At 36.1% G+C, this 15,039-nt stretch overlaps 1 protein-coding gene and 1 non-coding gene across 2 annotated transcripts; both read right to left on the bottom strand.

Annotated features, from left to right (window-relative positions):
• Positions 1–2,418: 2,418 nt before the first annotated feature.
• On the bottom strand, positions 2,419–4,107 carry LOC141670822 (dof zinc finger protein DOF5.7-like). Its single transcript, XM_074476844.1, has one exon. It carries the CDS (start codon positions 3,684–3,686, stop codon positions 2,640–2,642), a length of 1,047 nt encoding a protein of 348 aa, XP_074332945.1. The 5' UTR covers positions 3,687–4,107; the 3' UTR covers positions 2,419–2,639.
• A 2,872-nt stretch (positions 4,108–6,979) lies between these two features.
• On the bottom strand, positions 6,980–7,086 carry LOC141676357 (small nucleolar RNA R71). The gene has a single exon (XR_012556952.1). It is a non-coding gene; the product is annotated as a small nucleolar RNA R71 (small nucleolar RNA).
• Between the last annotated feature and the right edge of the window lie 7,953 nt (positions 7,087–15,039).

The following is a 15,039-nucleotide window of genomic DNA, read 5'->3' on the forward strand; positions in this document are numbered from 1 at the left end:
GATTTATTCTTGTAGACCATAAATTTCCGATTTTACCCCTAATATAAAAGTTAAAAATGGTACGGGGTGTAAAATAAAGCGAAATTCAAAGTTAAAATGCAACTAGCAAGGAAACATAATATAGACCTGAATTGAAAAAACGTCCAAAGAAATGAGTTACAAAGTGCCAATTACTCTTATTTTAATCTGTTTTAATTAGTAATTTAACGAAATGCCCCCGCTTCCGTTAAAGTTAACGGTCATCTTGGATGGAAAGTCGTCAGTTGAGTGCAAATAAAAGCAATATTAATTTGATGGGGTGCATATTGACAGAGAAAATAATGTAGACCCAAATTATAAAAATAAAATGGATTATAAACTGTCAATTACTCTACATTTATTTTTGTCATTTAGTGACCCATGCTTATTCACTTTAAGGAAAAAAAGTGAAATACATGCTTCACCTGCATGTTGTTCACATGAGGGTTGTTAGTAAAAAATTTAAAGAGTGAATAAATATATGTGTAATAAATTTTTACATATTGTGGAGCTATATGTTTACCGTACCGTATCATGTAAGATTATAGCAAGAGTGTCTCTTGGTTGGAGAAGCTAAATCCAAAATATATATACAGGTGCTGAAGAAATAGAAATGTGAATGATAATGATGAATATATTGTAGTGGCATAGAGAGTTGCCATGCATGTCATGACACTCATGATCCAGTAGCTCACATTCATGGAGTTCTTGCAGGTAACTGTTTATATATATATATATATATATATATATATGTGTATATGGTGGATGTAATCATGCATCAACCATATCAAACGAAACTTCTGTTCAACTCCTACTATATATGTGTTTGCCTTGCCCTCTCTCTGTCTGCAGTCACGTTAATCACGCAACTTTCGTCATGCTCTTCTCCTCTCCTTCACACCCATCTACATGTTTATCTGTTATCAAATTATTAATAATTTGTTGTTGTATTACAACTGGTGCTGATTCATTAATGTTTACATGCAAAAGAAAACAAAGAACAAGAGTATTTTTTTGTGGAAGAAGCGAACAAAGTAGAATGATTGCCTTACAACGGAAAAATAGATTAGGGGTCGGGGCTCCTACCAAAATTTGTTACTAAAACCAAAGGGGACCCTTTGGTGCATCATCAAAAGATCGTAACAAATTTATGTACGTACTAACACACTAGCTAACGTATTCAATTCTCTTATACTGTACTAATACTCCATGTCCTTATTTTTTCTTACCGGCCTTTCCCTGTATACATGGACCGACCTATAGTTCTTATGTACTTGCATCAATTTTTAACCTTGTCGCACACTGAATTCGCATTTCGACTTTCCTGTTCGAATTTGAAAGTTCGAAAATTGATGTAGGTGTTTGCAAAATAATTTCAAAGATTTAAATTCAAAATAAAGGAAGGTGCTGCGGATTGAATACACTTTTTCTAACCTTTTTTTTTTTTTTTGAAAATTTGAAAGATGTTTCAAAGTGCCTTGAGCCTCGACGACTAATTCTAAACAAGACTAAAATCACATTCCACTGACCCCTACTTAAATATGTGTATTTACTTATAATCGAACTTACAACCTTGAGTTTGTGTTGACGGGGGTGGTGCCTTTTTGTTCAATTTAAGGAAAGTAAGGATATTTAACAGTTTAACTTTGATTGTTGTATTGATGGTTAACAACAAAAGAAGTATATATACGAACATTAATGACTCCAACTAGGACGAAAATCTAGTTGCAATTACACTATTATGATGAACTGATACATTCTCCCGTCCATTTTTATCTCATTACAATGAATGAGTAGAACACATTAGGATGTTTTCACTGGCATACATTACATCCACATAAAAGGCTCACTGTACCACCTTAAAAGCTAAACAGTGAAAATGGCATCTGATATTACTCCTTTGTCTATACAAATTAATAAAAGCCTTTCACAAACTATATCTCTCTCATATACAAATGTATACAGTCTTTAATTCATCTGCGCAGGTACGATAAAAGCTGCTGCCATATATAACAGTTTCATGTGTTGAGACGAAGTCTAAGACTGATCAGCTGAAACGTTACCAGAAGTAGACACTAGTGGAAGCTCTCACTAAATTGACTACTCATTTCATATTCTTTCCCAGATCCCAATAAGATCTAGTTTAATTCCATCACCCTGCTTCCATAGTACGGAGTACGCGATTAATGAGAATGAGAATGAGAATTTGATTTTTTAATTCCCATTAACGGGTTAAATTTCATGATCTAAACGCACTCAAATAATTCTATCATGTCATAGATAAGCAAGAACTATATTCCACATTGTTCTAGAGAAGAATTCACTGCATGGTATACATACTAAATAATAAATTGCATTACAGATTAACAAGAACTAATGGATCTACATAACCTGCTAAACTACACACAAGTAACCTTTAATTTCATAATTCGACTCATGATCACTTCCATTTCTTTTTAGAGAGATGTAAGATTACATATTACAAACATAAATTGAAACACATACATTAGTAGCATAAGTTTATGTTGTTTATCTATAGATCACTAGCTAACAATTAAACATCGATTTGTGTACCACACACACGCCTTTGAATCAAACATCATGAGCAGCAGCTATCACAATTATGTGTATTGATAGAAGTTACCCCATGCTTGATTAATCCCGGTGTTGCTGCTGTTTGAATGAGTGGTATTCACTAGTGAGCGATTTGAGTTCTGATCGAGTAACCACTCAGTTGCTGAACCGCTTCCACTGCTGCCAACCGCTTGATGAACATCATGATCATCTTTCACTCTTGGGGAAATCTCCAGGTTTTCAAACAAAATGGGCTGTGGTTTTTGAGGAATAATATTCATCGGTGGAGCTGGTAGAAATAAACCAGTATTAGTGACTTCCCTGTGATTTGCAATATTATTTTCCTCACCAAACATCATCATACCCAATCTTTGTTGTTGTAGCTTCCAGTGCAAATCTTGATTGATTGAACTCAATGACTCAATAGAAGATGCAACAACATCATTAGTCTTAATTTCGAGATTATGATCTTCTAGTACTTGTGCATTTACATGATCTTGTTTAAGTTCGGAAGAAGACAAAGGAAAATTAAACCCCATAAAAGCACCTCCAGAAGAGCTACCAGATTGATTATCTAGACCAAAACAAGAAGCACTCGATAGTGTTCTCGAAATATTCCCAAATGAATTAGGATTAGTACTTAACTGTTGATAGTGCTGAATAGGAGAAAACGTTCTTGGCAGATTAGTATCAAGAGTATGTAAATTCATTCCAGATGAGAGACTAATATTAGAGAACTTAAATCCACCAATATGATCGAGATACGAGCTTGAACCAGCTAAGTCCATCGACTCATTAGAAAATCTTGAAGAAGGCTTGGTGTTCATCATCATCTTCTTGTTTTTCCTGCAGCCACCGCCAATTGGGATGTTGCGTAAAGCTCCACCTTTAGTCCAATATCTTCTACAAGTCTTGCAGAAATACCTTGGCTGACTAAGGCTGTAGTTGTTGTAGTAACAAAACTTTGTGTTTGGTGAATCACATCTGGGACATCTTGGTGCTAATTCCGTAGCTGGCCTACATATCGTCTTCTTGTTGTTGCTGTTGTTGTCATCTGCTGGTGGATTCGGAATTAAATCATCCGGAGACATCATCTTTCAATAAAAATAAAAAAAATTTATGTGGAGAGATTAATTAGTTGTTTAGATGTGAAAGAAAACCCTAAAACTTTAGAAAGAAAATGAAATCTATATGGGGTGGTGGTGTGAGTTTCCTACAAGAGAGGGAAATATATAATAAAGGGACAAGTGAGGGATTAATCAATGGTTTCATGCATGAGGTTGATATATAGTTGAAGAAATTGGATGTTGATATGGTGCACCTGTGACCTTCATCATGACTACTGAACTAGATTTCAAACTGGAAATACAAGAATATATGTTCCATAAAAGAAACATATATTTAAAAAAGAAAGACCAGGTTGGATCTGATAACAGAATATATAAAGCTAGTTAGCTAGTAGGGGATTCAGAACAGATCTGATAATTACTGGTATGAGAAAGAAGGAATGAGAAACAGATGACCCAGGCTAGGTTTTAATACTCATGTTGATAGGTAAAGAAAGGGATAAATACCACTGTAGCAAAAAGGAAAAATAGATGATGTAATAACTCAAACCAACAGCTAAACCAAGGGGCTTAATTATCAAATGTGTAAGCTAACCATTTTTAAAATTTTCCTGTTTCGTAGTGTGCACAACTACAAGAAATTCGGCTAAATTTGAACAAATTTTTTGATCAAACTTAGCTAAATTCGACCAAAGTTGGTCTAAAATATTTATTTTCGACCAACCAGTTATTCATTGAACAAAGACTATTCAAAAATAAGGGGTGCCTAAATTCGACCGGAATTCATTGCAAAAGCTCATCCCAAAATTTTTGACGAAATTTCACTTTTTGGCAAAAAAATCAAAAAACCCGCCTAAAAATACTAAAAATACTAAGTATGTTAAATTCGACCAAATCCGGTAAAATTTAATAAACACCGGATTTTTAAAAAACAACAACATTAACTTGTTACCATCTTTTTCATAATGTAACTTCGTAAAACAATAAAGGACACAATAATGATTTTTGTTTACTAATCTTAAAATTAGATAAATATGTGATATAGATTTGATTATACAACAATTTCTATTCTTTATTAACATATTGAAAAATCAAACATTATTAAAATTAACTCACCCAAATGATAAATAAATATGAAAAAACAAAGAATAAACTTAAAATAATTCATATATATAAATAAATTAGTTTACTAAACCGCGATTCGCAACAACCTTCTAAAATAATATTTCGTGTTTGTTTGTATTTCTTATCTGTGATCTTGGTCATTCTGAAATTATGAATAATAAATAAATATGGTAAATCAAGAAGTTTAAATAGCCGTTCTCTCGTTAAATATGTCTACTCTAATAAATCGCTCTTTCCTTATTTACAATAATAGTATCCTAAAATTATATTATTTATTAGTCAATAATCAATGTAATATTTTTTCTATCTAATAATATAAAAATTTGAGAAAATTACAAAATAGATTGAAGCAATAAAATAGGCGTCACATCACCGCACTAATCTTCTCCTTTACATAAGTATAACATAATATAATGATTTTAAAAAATATTGAGAAAACATATTTATAGATAGTCGTCTTTGTAATATTTTATAGGTTAAAATTAAAAAAAACAAAATTTAGAAAAATATAATATAGTAAGTTGATTTTAGGAGAAACAGGAAAAATGATATTAAAAAAGAAATTTAGGAGAATATGAAGATGATAAGTTGATTTAAAAAGGAAGTACAAGTTTTAGAAGAATATTACGATGCTAAGTTGATTTCAAAAATGTCAATGTAAGATCTCGTGGAAACTTTAGAAGAACATTATGAATGATGATAAATATTAATAGATACTTGTCTTTGTAATATTTTATACGTTAAAAATTAAAAAAAAAATTAAAAATGGTAAGTTGAGTTAAAGAGAAAGTAAGCTGATTTAAAATAAAAAGTAGAAATTTTAGAGAATATATGGTAATTTGATTTCAAATACCTTAATGGAAGATGTTGTAGAAATTTTTGAAAAATATTACTAATGATGATAATATATTTAGGAGAATGTAAGGTAATTGTAGTTTTTGATATTTATTAACTCAAAAAAAATGAGAAAATTAGAAAAATAGAATAAGACGATTTGAGAGGAGCCACTTAAACGCTCTCGTCTTCTCTTTTATATAAGTATATTGATTAATACTAGTCTTATTTCACTTCTAAGTTTCCTGAAATGAATTTGCCGGAGATGGTGGACATAAACTGTAACTTGTCGGAACTGGTGTGAATCAGATGAATTCATCGGAATTGGTTTAAATTAATTCTCCCTTTGGAGAAATATAATTAGATGAGATCTAATATGAGATTTGTTGAGTGGCATTTATGACACTTTATAGTGCTCTAATAAATTTTGAATTGATGCGTTTGTACTCAAGTTGTTAAGTGTTTTAACATATTTTCGAGTGTTTTTGCATTTCAGGCATTATCTAGGTAATCAGGTGAATTAGCATTGTTTTGGTGCTAATTTGGTGTCAAGGTGGTGTTGAAATAAAGCTCGTGGAAAGCCGGCTCGAAGCAGTAAGAAAAAAGAAGAAAATCTGAAGCTTTTCCAGAAGTACGGCGCGCCCGCGCTGGTATACTTGTGTGTATTATTAGCGCATATTTAGCGACTAACAAGTTTTTGGCGCCGCTGCCGGGGAATGCAGTGTTAATTTATAGTTTATATGCTTTCCATCAGTGGTCGTTATAGTTCATTGACTCGGACATTGTTACTTATTTATTTCTTTGTCTTATTTAAGGTACTCTAGCGAGGGTGTATGCATACGCGTTCGCGTACTCGTAAGAGAACTCTGAATAAAGCCGAGGAAGAAGTTGTGGTGGTTCGAAAGAAAGTTTTTGAAGAAGAAAAGAAGGTAGAAGAAGAAGAGAAAATCGAAGAACCAGTTTTAGTAGAGATGGGTGATCAAGCAAAAAATCCTAAGGCTTTGATGGACTATTCTCAGCCTAAGATCAATGACATTCAATCAAGCATCATCAGGCCAACCATCAGGGCTAGCACTTTTGAGATCAAGTCAAGCATGATTCACATGATACAGAACTCAGTTCAGTTTGGGGGTTCTCCTACTGAAGACCCCAACATGCACATCAGGGATTTCATCGAGGTCTGCGCCACTTTCAAGTTCAATGATGTGACTGAAGATGTTATCAAGTTGCGACTCTTCCCATTCTCTCTGAGGGACAAAGCTAAATGTTGGTTACATTCTCTACCAGCGGGGTCTATCGCCACTTGGAAAGATCTTGCTCAAAAGTTTCTCACTATATTCTTCCTTATGGCGAAGACTGCTGCAATCAGGAATGCTCTTACTCAGTTTGCTCAGCAAACTGGAGAATCTCTGTGTGAGGCTTGAGATCGATATAAAGAGATGCTAAGAAAGTTCCCACGCCATGGCATGCCTGATTGGATGATTATTAACTGTTTCTACAATGGACTGTGTGCTACTTCTACACCCATGTCGATGCAGCATCATGAGGAGCCTTGTGGGCTAAAAGCTACGATGAAGCTTATGAACTTATTGAACTGATGACTGCTAATGAGTACCAGAATCCTTCCCAGAGACTGACTCAGGGAAAGGTAGCAGGAATTCTGGAGTTGGATGGAGCAACTGCTATAGCTGCCCAACTTAAGGCTTTGATAATGAAGGTGGACACTTTGGCTAATCATAGGGTTAATCAAATCGCCAGTGTCTGTGAGCTTTGTGCTGGTGCCCATGAGACTGATCAGTGCGCAATTTCTAGTGAATCAGCTCAGTTTGTGAGCAACTTTCAGTGTTCGCAGCAACCTGGGCCAACCACTTATCATCCTAACAACCGTAATCATCCTAATTTCAGTTGGAGCAACGCTCAAAATGCGGTTCAACAGCCTTATCAGCAGTATCCAGCTAAGCAGTACAACCCCCCTAGTTTTCAGCAACCGCAATATGTACCAAGGCAACAACTCCAGCTGCAACAAGCTAATGAAAAATCTGAATGAGAGGAGTTGAAGCTTATGTACAAGATTCAAGCTATTTCTATCAAGATCTTGGAAAATCAAATTGAGCAAATTGCCAATGCCTTGCTAAATCGTCAGCCTGGTACACTACCTAGTGACATTGAAGTGCCAGGAAAAAGGGAAGCTAAGGAGCAGGTAAAGGCAATCACCTTGAGGTCTGGAAAGGTTGCGAATCCCGAACAAACTCAAGTATTGACTGAAGAAGCTGAGGCTGAGAAAGAAGTAGAGCAACAGGAAGTAGAAGTGGAACCAAGGAAGACTACTGTTGAGCACACTCCTTCTGAGGGTAATACAAGGGAAAAACAAATCTATCCTCCACCACCGTTTTCTAAGCGGCTGTAGAAGAAAAAGCTGGACAAGCAATTTGAGAAGTTTTTGGAGGTGTTCAAGAAACTTCATATCAACATACCTTTCGCTGAGGCTCTTGAGCAGATGCCTAGTTATGCAAAGTTTATGAAAGGTATTCTCTCTCGGAAGGTGAAGCTAGATGATTTAGAGACTGTCGCTCTCACGGAGGAATGCAATGCTGTGCTGCAACAGAAGTTACCTCCGAAGCTTAAAGATCCAGGAAACTTCACTATTCCGTGTACTATCGGAAAAGTGTCTTTTGACAGATGCTTATGTGACTTCGAAGCTAGCATCAATTTGATGCCTTTGTCAATCTTCAAGCAGTTGGACTTACCTGATCCAAAACCGACTTATATGACCTTGCAGTTGGCCGACCGTTTTATTACATATCCGCGAGGTATTATGGAAAATGTCTTGGTCAAGGTTGATAAACTTATCTTCCCTGCTGATTTCGTAATTCTTGATTTCGAGGAGGATAAGAAGATTCTCATAATATTGGGAAGACCTTTCTTGGCGAATGGCCGAACCTTGATAAATGTGCAGAAGGGTGAGCTCACAATGCGAGTGCTGGATTAAGATATAACTTTTAATGTGTTCAATGCTATGAAATTTCCTACGGAAAATGAGGAGTGCTTAAAAGTGAAGTTGGTCGATTCTGTGATTATTTCAGAACTTGGTCAATTGCTAAGGTCTGATGCCTTAGAAAAAGCCTTGTTGGGGAATTCAGATAGTGAAGATGACGAAGGTGAAGAACAATTACAATATTTGAATGCTTCTCCCTGGAAGAGGAAGATTGATATGACTTTTGAATATCTTGGAATGGAGGAATTGAACAAAGCTCCTAAACGCCTCAAGCCATCTATTGAGGAAGCTCCCACTCTTGAGCTTAAGCCTTTACCTGAGCATTTAAGGTATGTATTTTTAGGTGATGCATCTACTTTGCCTGTAATTATTGCATCTGACCTTTCAAGTAGTGGCGAGGAAAAGCTCTTGAGGATTCTGAGAGAGTTCAAATCAGCAATTGGCTGGACTATAGCAGATATCAAGGGAATCAACCCTTCTTATTGCATGCATAAAATTCTGCTAGAGGAAGGTAGCAAGCCTACGGTCGAGCAGCAAAGACGACTTAATCCAATCATGAAGGAAGTAGTGAAGAAGGAAATTCTTAAGTGGCTAGATGCATGGATCATATATTCTATTTCTGACAGTTTATGGGTAAGCCCAGTTCAATGTGTGCCAAAGAAAAGTGGAATTACTGTGGTAGCAAATGAGAAGAATGAGCTTATTCCTACAAGAAGAGTCACGGGGTGGAGAGTTTGCATGGACTATAGAAAGCTGAACAAGGCCACTAGAAAGGATCATTTTCCTTTGCCCTTCATTGACCAGATGCTTAACAGATTGGCTGGTCATGAGTACTACTATCTTCTTGACGGCTATTCGGGTTACAATCAGATTTGTATCGCTCCAGAAGATCAGGAGAAGACTACATTCACTTGTCCATTTGGTACTTTCGCCTTCAAACGAGTTTTTTTTGGTCTGTGTGGTGCGCCAGCCACATTTCAGAGATGGATGATGGCCATCTTTTCGGATCTGATTGGCTAGAATGTGGAGGTGTTCATGGACGACTTCTCTGTATTCGGCGATTCTTTTGATGAATGCTTGCAAAATCTTGGACACGTTCTCAAGAGGTGTGTTGAGACCAATCTGGTTCTTAATTGGGAAAAATGTCACTTTATGGTGCATCAGGGCATTATTCTCGGGCATAAAATTTCTAGTAAGGGTCTTGAGGTGGACAAAGCCAAGGTGAGGGTCATTGAGAATCTTCCTCCACCTAATCTGTTAAGGGAATTCATAGTTTTCTTGGTCATGCGGGTTTCTATAGGCGTTTCATCAAGGACTTCTCTAATATTTCGAAGCCATTGTGCAGTTTTCAAAAGAAAGATGTCCCTTTCAAGTTTAATGATGAGTGCCTTGTAGCTTTTGAAATATTGAAGAAGAGTTTAATCACGGCACCTGTCATAACTGCACCTGATTGAAATGAACCTTTTGAGATGATGTTTGATGCAAGTGACTATGCAGTTGGAGCAGTTCTTGGGCAGAGAAAGAACAACATATTTCATGTGGTCTACTATGTTAGGTCACACACACTGTAGAAGGGGGTTGAATACAGTGTATAGCACAATCAAATCAAATTCAAAGAACACAAGTAACAAAAAACAAACTTTATTAAACTCTGTTACAATGTAGAACTGTCCTCTCTCAGTGATGAACAAATATCACGAGAGCTGCTAGGGTTACAATAAATAATATTCTCGATAATGATAACACATATAGTGTAAACCCTATGTCTGTGTTTATATACTACACAGTTACAAGATAATCGCTAATTGATATGGAATATAATTCTGCTTCCTAAAATATATCAATTAGTTATCTTTTCTTCCAAGTATTCCATTCTTCACAGAATTACTTCTTTATGCATATCTCTTCTTACGTTTGTCTTGATCTTCTTTCCTTTCAATCAACCGCCTTCCTTATCTGAAAGTTTCCTTTAAGTCCTGATATTATCTTCTGATAAACATCTCCTGAACCTTAAGTACTGATAACTTAACTTCTGACTTCAGTATAAGTGCTGATTTCAGTTAAATACTGATTTGTCCTGTTTAAGTAAGATCTGAAAACTAAACACAAATCATATTAGTCATGACATTATCAAATATATCTAACAATCTCCCCCAACTTGTAAATTAGCATAATATACAAGTTTAACAAATATTTGATGATGTCAAAAACATTAAGTACAAATACATGAGAATTTGACTAGATAACTACAACTTACAGTCCTTAAAGCTTTACCAACTTTAACTTCTGATAACAACTTCAGTCTGTATACACATCAGAATTTGAGCAGTTGTAGATCTTGACTTGGCTTCACTTTCCGATCTCTTCGATGTCAGTTCTTTAACAAACATCTCTCAGCATATCTGAGTTCATCAATCATCCTCCTTTTAGCATCTTTGAGTTCTGCAGTATCTTCACCAGTTTGGAAGATAGCATATCTGAGATCATTAATTTTTGCTTTTCTCAACTCCTGATCTAGTGTTATGACATAGGCTTTGTCAGACTCTAGATTGAATTCAAGTCCCTTAATACCAAGATATGTTCTGATCTTTGCAGTATTAGGCTTCATATCAACAATATCACCCTTGTGATCTCTGTACTTGGGACAATATGTGCTGTCAGACTTTACAGAATAAAGCCTTTTCTGTCTTTGAATTTGAGTCTTCAAATAACTTGCAGAACTTTCTGTTATTCTATCATTCACTTGAAGTAAGAATAAAACATGGTCTAGTTCCTCAAAATACTTCAGTGGTATAGCATTTTCCCTTATATAGTAAACCCTTCCATCTGTCATGAAATATAACAAGATGTGTTCTTTCAAGAAGGTATGGTAGACCATCTGTACAGATTCTAGTTGATTCAATCTTTCAGGAGTTGCTCCAACACCTGGTTCACTTAAGGAAGTTGGATCATTGGTTGTGTTTTGCACTCTTCTTTCATCAGCACTACCCAATCCAGATTTATCTCTTGCTTCCTTTCCAGTAACCACTCTTGCTTCAAAACCACTTGCTGCAGTCTTCAAAGATTGAGTCTGTTTGGCTTTAGTGAATCCTGGTAGGAGTAACTTTGAGGATTTAAGATGAGAGCAATTTTAGAGGTTTCCTTTGACTTATCTTCTGATATCAAGTCAACTTGAGCTATGTCAGAGGTTGCTTGCTTCATTGTTATATCAGAACTAACTATATCTTGACTCTGAACAACCTGAGCCATGTCAGAGGTTGTTTTAGAAATCTTCCTTGAAGTCAGAGTAAGATCAGCATCTTCAACAGAAATTTCTTCATCCATAGGAGGCACATAAACCTTTACAGGTTCACCAACTTTTTCTTTGCCCTTAGACCTTGGATCTATCTGCAATTGTGATTTGGCCTTGGTTACCATATGATTTGTCCTTTCTTTTATCACAATGCCTTTAGTCGTAGGAAGTTTCTTTTTAACAACAGAAGCTTCAGATTTGAAGTTGACCTTTTCTAACTTAAGTCTAGCTCTTCTTCCATTAAACTCTCAAAGTCCATTCCTGGATTTTCCTTCAGAATTAACTGTTTTGAAATTTCTTCATCAAGTTCTAAAAATTCATCAGAACTTATCCTTTTACCAGTATCAGAAGTTATTCTTCTCCCAGTATCAGAACTTGTCCTATGACTTGTAGTTCCAGCTTTAATTGATGAATGATATTTACCTTGACCATGACCTCCACCCATTCCAGAGTTTCCCGGGTCATTACCATCATCCTTTTTCTTCAGTGTCTTAACTGGTGGTTTGCATTTAGACTTAATTACTTTCTCCCCTTTTTTGGCATCAGCAGGTAAAAGAAGAGAGACAAACAATTCCACCGAGGATTGGATCTCATTGAGTTGATTTTGATGAGAAGCTTGATTCTTCAAAATTTCATCAATCTGAGACTGTTGCTTCTCTTGGGTTTTCTCAATGTAGGCAATTCTGTCAAAGGTAGGTTGGAAAAACCTTTTCTTTTCAAGTTTCAGATTCATATCTTGATGGATCAAGTTTTCTTGAATTTTATTCACCTTGTCATGAGTTATTGAGTGTTGACCTTGAAGGTGCCTTGTACTCAATGCAATAACTCTCAGCTGTGTCTTGAAATCATCATTGATCAGCATTTCATCAGCTTTTGCAAGATGCTCAGCAAGAATCTTTTCAGAAGGAACAAAGGTAACTGTGTTCCACTCCTTAGTCCACTCCTGTCCTCTAGGAGTTTCACTCCAAGGTACTGGTGCTTCCCCTGTAACAAACTTCTTGACTATCTCAGCTTTATGAATAGTTTGTTGAGGTGCATGTCCTGATGGACCAGCTGCATCAGCATCTACATTTGTAGTAGCAGCTTCACCAGTAACTTCATCATTAGCAGCATCAGAACTTACAGAGTCAACAGCTTCAGCATCTTCTGATACAAGAACAGTATGAGAAGCTATGGATGCTTCAACATCATCCTCTAAGGACTGATCTCCAACTAAGTTCTGATCAACATCCATATTATGATGCTCACCTAAAATCTGATCTTCGGTATCCAGATACAGAGAAGGTGTTGTAGGCAATCCTGGATTAAAATCAGCATCAGGAATTGGTGCTGCTGGTGGAGTGACTTGTGTTGTTGGAGCTTCTAGATGCAAAACTTGAGGCACTTCCAAGTTATAAATGTCAATTTCATCACTTGGCCCCTGGGTATCAACATTTACTGGAGATACTGGAGGTGTAGGAATGTGAGTAGATTCTGGCTCATGTAGTGGTGAGTGATGAGTGGCATGAGGGTCTGAATCAACACTAGGAGAATTGTGAGCTTCAACATGGTCTTGTGAGATCAGAGATTCCCGATCCCCTTCCTTAGCTGCTGCTTCCATTCCTTTACCAGAATCTTCAGGTCTTTTTGCCAATATTTTGAATCTTTTAGCTTTAAAGGTGACTTTAGGAGCTGTATCATCGGTATTATGCTTTCTAAGTCTTTTTAGAGGCCCAGAACTCCCAATATCATCATCCTTCTGAGAAGAGACCTTCTCAGCTTCTTTAACAGGTTCTGAGTTAGGAACCTATTCCTCAGCATCTGATTCATCTCACAGAATGAATCTCCTTCTCTTCTGTTGTGTCTGAGGTACTTTCTTAGTCCTCTTAGGTTTGGAAGATGAAGGCTGCATTGTAGGTTCTGATGGTTGATGTTGAGAAGGTTGTGGTGGTTGAGTAGAGGTGGTAGGTGCTGATGGATGAGGTTCAGATGGTTGAACATCAGGATATAATGCAGTGTACTTAACAGGATCATAGGTTATTAAGGCTTGTTTGACAGATAAAGGAATTAAGAGGGGTCTTAACACATCCTTCTTATTATCAGTAGATAATAAGTCAGTAAAAGCTCTTTTAGCTATTCTGAATGATGAAATTAATTCACCATAACCTTGGGGCTTATTATCACAACAGAAACTATAAATAAGCTGACAGAATCTAGCAAAATTAACAGTAGATCTATCTTCATTCATTCTGTCCCCAATAAAACCTAAAATAGCACGTGCATAATCAAAATCAGTTTGATTTATAAGAGCATACCCGATTTGTTGGATGAATATGGGAATTGCATCAAAATTGGAACATTTGTTTGCAAAAGCTTTAGTTATGCAATCAAAGAAGAAACTCCATTCCCTCCTTATGAAAGATCTCTTCAACTGGCCCAGCTTTGCCAATGCTCTTTCATATCCCAGACTGGCCATCATATTTTGAAGAACTGGTTCGTCAACAGTTGAATAAACACAGTTCTCAGGTAGCTGCAATGCTTGTCGAACCGTAGACAACATCACAACATACTCATCCTCCCTGAAAGAGATGTGTCCTAAGTCCAATCATGTATGATGATTTAGGAATAACTTTTATGTAATCTGTTTTGATTTCATTGATATTAATAAAAGACTTTTTTTGGTTTTATTATGGGCTTTATCTATTTAAGTGTTTAAATAAGATATATCATAGTTTAGAGTAAAGCTTTTTATGGATTATGATGAGATCATAATAATGAGACCTAAAAAGATGATAACTCTAAACTTAAATATTTCCTGGTCGTAGGATTACTAACTGGTAATTAGTAATCCGCAAAGATCGGTACATACTATGCTTGCTTCATTATGAAGGATGTCTGTTCTCATAGACATTTGTGTGGTGACACTATAGCTAGTATGTAGGTGCTTATTATAGAATAAGTTCACTGAACATGACTCGCACAGCTGAACAACTGATGGAGTTCACTCACGTGTCAGCAGTTGTTCACATAGTGATAGTTGTACAAGTATTCTTAGACTTGAGGTCATCACAGTCATCTTGTGTACACTGAACTATGCTTTGGTTTAGTTCTTACTCTCCAGGGACAATTATAAGGGCTCTACTGGGTATAGGAAT

This window comes from Apium graveolens, chromosome 7 (assembly GCF_009905375.1).
Source record: "Apium graveolens cultivar Ventura chromosome 7, ASM990537v1, whole genome shotgun sequence".
Lineage (NCBI taxonomy): Eukaryota > Viridiplantae > Streptophyta > Magnoliopsida > Apiales > Apiaceae > Apium > Apium graveolens.

What these genes read in the sequence shown, in the direction of transcription:
- LOC141670822 (XM_074476844.1), bottom strand. Translation starts at nt 3,686, where the DNA reads ATGATGTCTCCGGATGATTTAATTCCGAATCCACCAGCAGATGACAAC.